General features: G+C 35.5%; 1 protein-coding gene across 1 annotated transcript; it reads right to left on the bottom strand.

Moving 5' to 3' along the window:
- Positions 1–5,745: 5,745 nt before the first annotated feature.
- LOC145284682 (uncharacterized) lies at positions 5,746–6,534 on the bottom strand. The gene has a single exon (XM_080133578.1). The coding sequence runs from the start codon at positions 6,532–6,534 to the stop codon at positions 5,746–5,748; it is 789 nt and encodes a 262-aa protein (XP_079989704.1).
- Positions 6,535–6,911: the final 377 nt, after the last annotated feature.

The following is a 6,911-nucleotide window of genomic DNA, read 5'->3' as shown; positions in this document are numbered from 1 at the left end:
AAATTTTGTAAATTGGATTACTTAGGGGGACGGTTCATCAAGAACTTGTTTACGTTGGACTTGAAGACAATCAGATTGTAGTCAGCTAGAAAGCAGGCAAGCGGAAGAGAGTTCTTAGAAATAAGCTTTATTCATGGAATCTATATTTAGGTTTAGACACAGATAAAGAGTGTGGGGAATTATTGATAGTGGCGTTGACTAGACGAGTGTTCCTCGTGAAAGTTTGGCGAGGGGGACCATAGATTGAAGCTCAGACGAGCACTTGCCATGAAAATAACGATAAAGCAGAGACAGGCTCACAATGTCTTTTCTGTGGGAAAGAGGTTGCAGGGAAGAGAAAAGGGTATCCCCCCAGTAAGCTAAGAAGTCTATTTTGAACTCTGTCAAGGCAGAATAAGCTGCTTCTAGCAGCCCCTGTCCAGATGTAGCAACCGTACTCCACCATTGGCCGTACCTGGCTTTTATATAGGTAGAGAATTGCATCAGTAGTGAGATATCTACTGGAGCAGTAGAAGGATCCTACCAGTTTCCCAGCGACCTTGGCAATGGATTTGATGTGTGTGTTCCATTTCAGATCGGGGAAGAGAAAAGGGCGCCCCACTAAGCCATGAAGCCTATTTTGTACTCTGTCAAGGCAGAATAGGCTGTTTTTAGCAGCTCCTGCCCAGATGTGGCAGCAGTACTCTATCCTTGGACGTACTTGACTTTCATATAGATAGAGAATTGCATCAACAGTGAGATATCTTCTGGAGCGGTAGAAGGGTCCTACCATTTTGCAGCGACCTTGGCAACTGACTTGATGTATGTGTTTCATTTCAGGTCAGGAGTAAAGGTCAAACCCAGAAGCTTATCAAAACATGGAGCCTCCCCTAGACGAGAGCCATCCATTTCAATTGATGCCAGATGGGGAATAGAGCATTGTTGATGTAAAGATATAAGCTTGGTATTAGATGCATTAAAAGTAACCAGTCACCAGGAGAGAGAATTAGAGAGAACTTGGTCGTTTACGGTCTTTAATGTGCGACCACAGATGGTAGTGTTGTCAGCATAAATGTCTACGAATGATGTAAGGATGTGATTTGGAAGATCATTGATGTAGAGCAGGAAGAGAGTTTTTTCCCAGAATAGACCACCGAGGGACTCCAGCATTAATACTGAGAGCCTCTGATTTGTGCCCATCAACTCTTATGAATCTATCAGAGAGAAATGATTTAATGATTGAGAAAACATTTCCAGCTATAGTATAGCTGGAGATCTTGTGAAGTAGACCTTTATGCCATACCTTATCAAAGACCTGTGATATATAAAGAGGAATTGCCCTAGAGGGGAAGCCTCCGTCGAGAGATTCGTTAATCCTATGAGATATAACTATAAGCACGTCTGTTGTTGATCTAGCAGAACGGAAACCATATTGCATATCACTAAGAAGGTTATTTTTGCTGAGATGGTCGACTACTTCTCTGTTTAACACCGATTCCAGCAACTTACTGATGACACACAGGAGACTTATTGGCCTGTACTGAGAGGGGGATTAACGATCACCTGAAGTCTTAAATACAGGGAATACTGATGAGATTTTCCAGGGTGTTGGAAAGCATTTCTCCTTAAGGCAACGTTTAAATAACTTTGTAAGTATGGGCACTAGTTCTGGTTGAAACTTTTGGAGCACTATAATTGGAATGCCGCCAGAATCAGTTGCTTTACTGGAATCAAGGTATTTGATTAGCTAGGAAACATCACGTACATATATTTGTATGTCGCATAACGTGTTTTCAGATACACGAGGAAATACTGGGGGTTGGCGGCATTGGTTGTAAAGGGTAAAACTAGTTGCAAAGTTCTTGGCAAAGAGTTTGGCTTTGTCTGATGCTGACGAGATTACCTCAGGTCCATTGATGATAGCTGGGATTGTAAAAGTAGTTATCTAAGTAATCTGGTTAATACATTGTCAGAATATATCTGGTTATTACGGTTTATCTCCAATATCCTTACAAGTGTTTGTGACATATTTCCAGTGCATGGACGCCCGGCGCGAACAGAAATCCCACGATATCAGTATGGCATCTTTAGATAGAACAGATACTACCCTTTAGATCCTAGCCAGAAGACCAAGAAGTAATATTTTAATTTCACGTACGGCCCTAAAAGGACATCATTTTTATTCATTTATTTATTTTTACATTGCATCTTCGGTGATCAGGAGATCCTATTTATTAAAAAAGAGGATAGAAGGTGATAGCATACTACGAACATTAAATTAGCATATAGATATAATTAATTAAATTCGTATATAGATATGCTAATTTAATAAATTAGTATATAGATATAATTAATTAAATTCGTATATAGATATGCTAATTTAATAAATTAGTATATAGATATAATTAATTAAATTCGCATATAGATATGGTAATTTAATAAATTAGTATATAGATATAATTAATTAAATTCGTATATAGATATGGTAATTTAATAAATTAGTATATAGATATAATTAATTAAATTCGTATATATATATGCTAATTTAATAAATTAGTATATAGATATAATTTATTAAATTAGCATATAGATATGGTAATTTAATAAATTAGTATATAGATATAATTTATTAAATTAGCATATAGATATGGTAATTTAATAAATTAGTATATAGATATAATTTATTAAATTAGCATATAGATATATTTTAATAAATTAGCATATAGATATAATTAATTAAATTAGCATATAGATATACTAATTTATTGTTCGTAGTATGCTATCACCTTCTATCCTCCTTTTTAATAAATAGGATCTCCCGATCAAATAATTTATAATCTGACAACCATGACATACGTACGTACGTTAAAGGTACTACGGTATTAATACATAGATTATGGAATTATCATAGCTGATTATGTGACAGTTTTAATTACGCCAATAATACACACCGTCGTTCAACGTGTCTAATGTTACGTTTAGCTTGTAGTTGGCTGATAAATGATTGTCGGAATGTCTTTGAGGATTAAAGAGCGAACGCAATCTTTATTTTTATAGAGTTTGGTATGTTTATATATTTGTATTACAGGGTTCACTCTAAAATATATAATATACCATTATAAATTTTGGAACACAATTGTTAGGCGTAATGAGTTGTAATGTGAGCTATATCTAGTTTAATTTAGCTTTGTAAAACGACATGGAAGCCCTTTGTGACATTACAATAACTCTAAGTTTTGCGAAATTTTAACAATAGGCATTAGGTAGCAATTGATGTTATCCAAATTCCGTTTTTTTTTTTTTTTTTGTACTCTTGCATAATTTGACCTGAATTCTCGGGAATTCCCGTCAAGCATGAATCGGGCGAGACCGGCAATCATCGGCTTAAGCCGAGCGTTGTAACAGACTCAGATCAATTTCAAAACAAACAAACTTGGGAAAAATACAGATAATCAAAAAATAATAAAAACCTACCTTAGATTGACTGAAAATATTTTTTATTTATTTATTTTTGTTGTTTCAAATTATTTATAAACAAAACCATTTTTTGTGTTGCAAATTATTTATAAACAAAAACATATTTTTTGTTGTTGCAAATTATTTATAAGCAAAAACATTTTTTTGTTGTTGCAAATTATTTATAAACAAAAACATATTTTTCTTTTTTCTTCAAGAAAAGATGAAAGTTTTACTTTTGTAACCGTAAATTGTTAGGTGAAAGTACAATTTTTGTTTTGTTTTTCTTTTTTTCTTTTTTCAAAAAGTACAGTAATAAATTTAGTTTTTTCATGAAAACTTAATATTTTTATTCTCATTTTTTTACGGTTCCAGATGAGGATATTTCCTTAGGAATTCGGTCGACTGTTGAACTGCCATCGACGGAAAAGAGGGAGGTGATGGGGGTAGAAGAAATGGAAGAAAGCTCCCCAAGAACTGGGTAGCTTTCGGAAACGTGATTCATGAGAAGAAATCGATTTCGAATTTTTGTCTCCGCATAAATTCAAGTAAATATGTAATTAGAAGCTTCCGGTTGGTCACGCACTCTTGATCCTTTTGCTTCCCTTCGCATCCTCTCGACGTGGTTCGTTTGGTTCAGGTGGTGGAATCCTTCTCCTCCTACTTTTTTATAGGCCCTACAACAGTCGGGTACGACTGTAGTCCTCGGCAGAATATATTTGTTTATTATTGGAAGGATTCCCTTCGATTTTTTTTCAGGGTAGCCATTTGGGACGTCCACAAATAAATGTACATAAAAAATCGATTTAGCGTTAAGACATTTGAACAACGCTCGGCTTAAACGGATGATTGCCGGTCTCGCCCGATCCATGCTTGGCGGGAATTCCCGAGAATCCGGGTCAAATTATGCAAGAGTACCCGTTTTTTTTTAAATACCATTTTAAAGGATTTTGGGGTAGTATAAAACTTACCCTTTCCCATTTTAAAATTTAAATATTTCAGATTTGTATTGCATTTTATTCGGAGCATGGCTTACTAATATATACGGCCGCGTAAGTTACACGAGAGACCACTTTTCTAAAAGGGCAATGTTTCTATTACAGAAAGCTGGTGCCGCATAAAACATTGAATATTTGCAATGGAAGTAACTAAAAAGTTGTTTTTATAAACTCTTGAAATAATTAGAATAAACTTCTAGTTAAATATTTTGTACCTTATTTCATTCTTAAAATACATACTTTATCCATATAAAATGCTTTTCATCCCTTTTATCCATCTTAATTTGCAGAACAAGAGTAAAATTGAGTAGCCTCCCTTGATTTTTTTTTTTTTTTTCAAAGACTTGAGCGATCTCTGTTTGTATAGATTCTTTTACGATCCGTACTTGTTGAGTTTAATACTTTTGTATTCGTGATAACTATTGTAAAAATATTTTATTCGGGGTCAATACGTTATTATTACTACCAGTAAAAAAAAATAAAATAAAATAAGTCAAGATTAAAAAAATAGCCAAATCCTCATATTTAATATCGTATTTCTAATTAAAAAATCAAATTTCGGTAAATGTTTCGTTTAGGTCCACCTCCACAATTTTCTTTAAGATGACGACATTTCTAGGTTTTCGACTATGCTGAATACGAAAATCGCATTGAAATGTTGCAGAGATAAGTAGTTATCAAGATAGAAAAAAATGCATTATGCACGGTAATTTTGGCGGCCATTTTTTTACGCGCATGCGCGCGCGCCCTAAGCAATCAGAATTTTACACGAAGGAAAAAAAAACAAGTACTACCCCCCATCCTCCAGAATGGCGGACATTTTTCTACGCGCATGGCGGCCATTTTTTTTGTACGCGCGCGCCCTGATACCTCCCCCCAAGACTGGCGGCCTTTTTTTTTTCGCGCATGCACGCGCGCCCTGAAAAGAAAAAAAACAAGTATCCCTCCCCCCAGTTCAAATATTTAGAATACAAAAAAAAACCTTGTAGAATTCTGCAATTTGATTGCCACCACAAGAAATACGCACTTATAAAAGTTTTTTTTTGTTTAAAATTATGACTTTGCGGGTATGATGGAACATGTTCAGTTTCATTGTTAGTCGTCAACATTGGATTCTTATAAAGTAGAAGTGTTTTTTTCGGGGGGGGGGGTGAAGTTATCGAAAAAATTATCGAACAAATGTAAATGGAATATTGGGTATTATTTTAGAAACTCGAACTTCAATAAAAGTTATTTTGCAACTTGCCTGCATCATTCGTTGGTATTTTGTTTCTACGACATTTTAAACTTTTGCAATGCAAGATGGCGACTTTCAGTATATATTTTGTGTGTGAATAGTTGGGTCATCTTTATCCACGAAATTTTTAGAGTGGTTGACTATCTGGTGAACATAACCGTTCTTGTTGAGGTTGCTATAAGCTCGCCAAGAATCGCTATAGACTATAGAACCTGGCAGAACAAATTTCTTGGTTAAACGAAGTAGTGTTTCTTTGTTCCTCCGCTCATTGGGGCCTGTCAATGCTACCACAAAATTCCGTTTCGATATCCTCTCAATGCCGCCAAAAATCCAAATTTGCTTTAGAAGCCTTCCTCGGTTATACTTGCGGCGAACGATTAAGGTTTCGTCAATTTCCACCTCAATGCCTTGGCCCCCTATTGGCTCTTGGTTATCCGACCAGTTCTGACAAACTTCAGAACAGTAAGACCTCCAGTCAACAGCAGAACGGCTGGAAATGTCAAGATTTTCTTTTACTGTTCCGTGGTCCCCCCGGTTGCTAAGGAAATGGTTTACGAATAGAACAACTTTCCAACACAGCATGTGCGTCTTCCCTACAAATGTTCCATTGCAGTCGCTGATGCTGAAGCCACAATACTTCCTTTTTTTCCTATATGGTTCTACACAATAATTTGTGCATCGCCATAGGGACTTATCTTCCCGATAGGAACATGGGTTTTCACACTTGGGGCATGTCACACTGGTCGGTAATACCCCATGGCGCCGGAGGAAACTTTTACATTTCTCTTCTTGTAACATGTAGTTATAAATAGTCATGAAATATTTATTACAACACATGTCACAAGAATCTGTGGTAGCACTCATTTTTAGGTGTGGGGGGGGTAACGTAGAAAAGTGTCAGCGAGTGAAAATAAAATGTTGGCACGAAATGTAATTAAAAAAAAGGTGTGTAAAGATAAAGTTGTACAGAAGAAAATAATAGAATAAAAACGTAGAAAAGTGTCAGTAAGTGAAAATAAAATGTTGGCACGAAATGTAATTGAAAAAAAATGAAATACTTAGAATAAAGGTGGAGAAGTTTTCAATGTACTGCAGAGATGTCAAAGTTCAGTTCGAATGTGTTTTCGTTTTAGTTTGTAGAATTGTTTGCGCATGTACTAGTGTATCCATGCGCATGCGAAGGGTTAATAAATAGGTCTCGCAAAATTACTTGTTTCTGTAAAAGTTAAATGACATTTTCG

The sequence above is a fragment of the Euprymna scolopes genome, chromosome 9 (assembly GCF_053919585.1).
Source record: "Euprymna scolopes isolate OS-2025 chromosome 9, ASM5391958v1, whole genome shotgun sequence".
Taxonomy (NCBI): Eukaryota; Metazoa; Mollusca; class Cephalopoda; order Sepiida; family Sepiolidae; genus Euprymna; species Euprymna scolopes.
Note: the sequence above shows the minus strand (reverse complement) of the source record. Positions and strands in the feature narration are given on the sequence as shown.

What these genes read in the sequence shown, in the direction of transcription:
- LOC145284682 (XM_080133578.1), bottom strand. Translation starts at nt 6,534, where the DNA reads ATGAGTGCTACCACAGATTCTTGTGACATGTGTTGTAATAAATATTTC.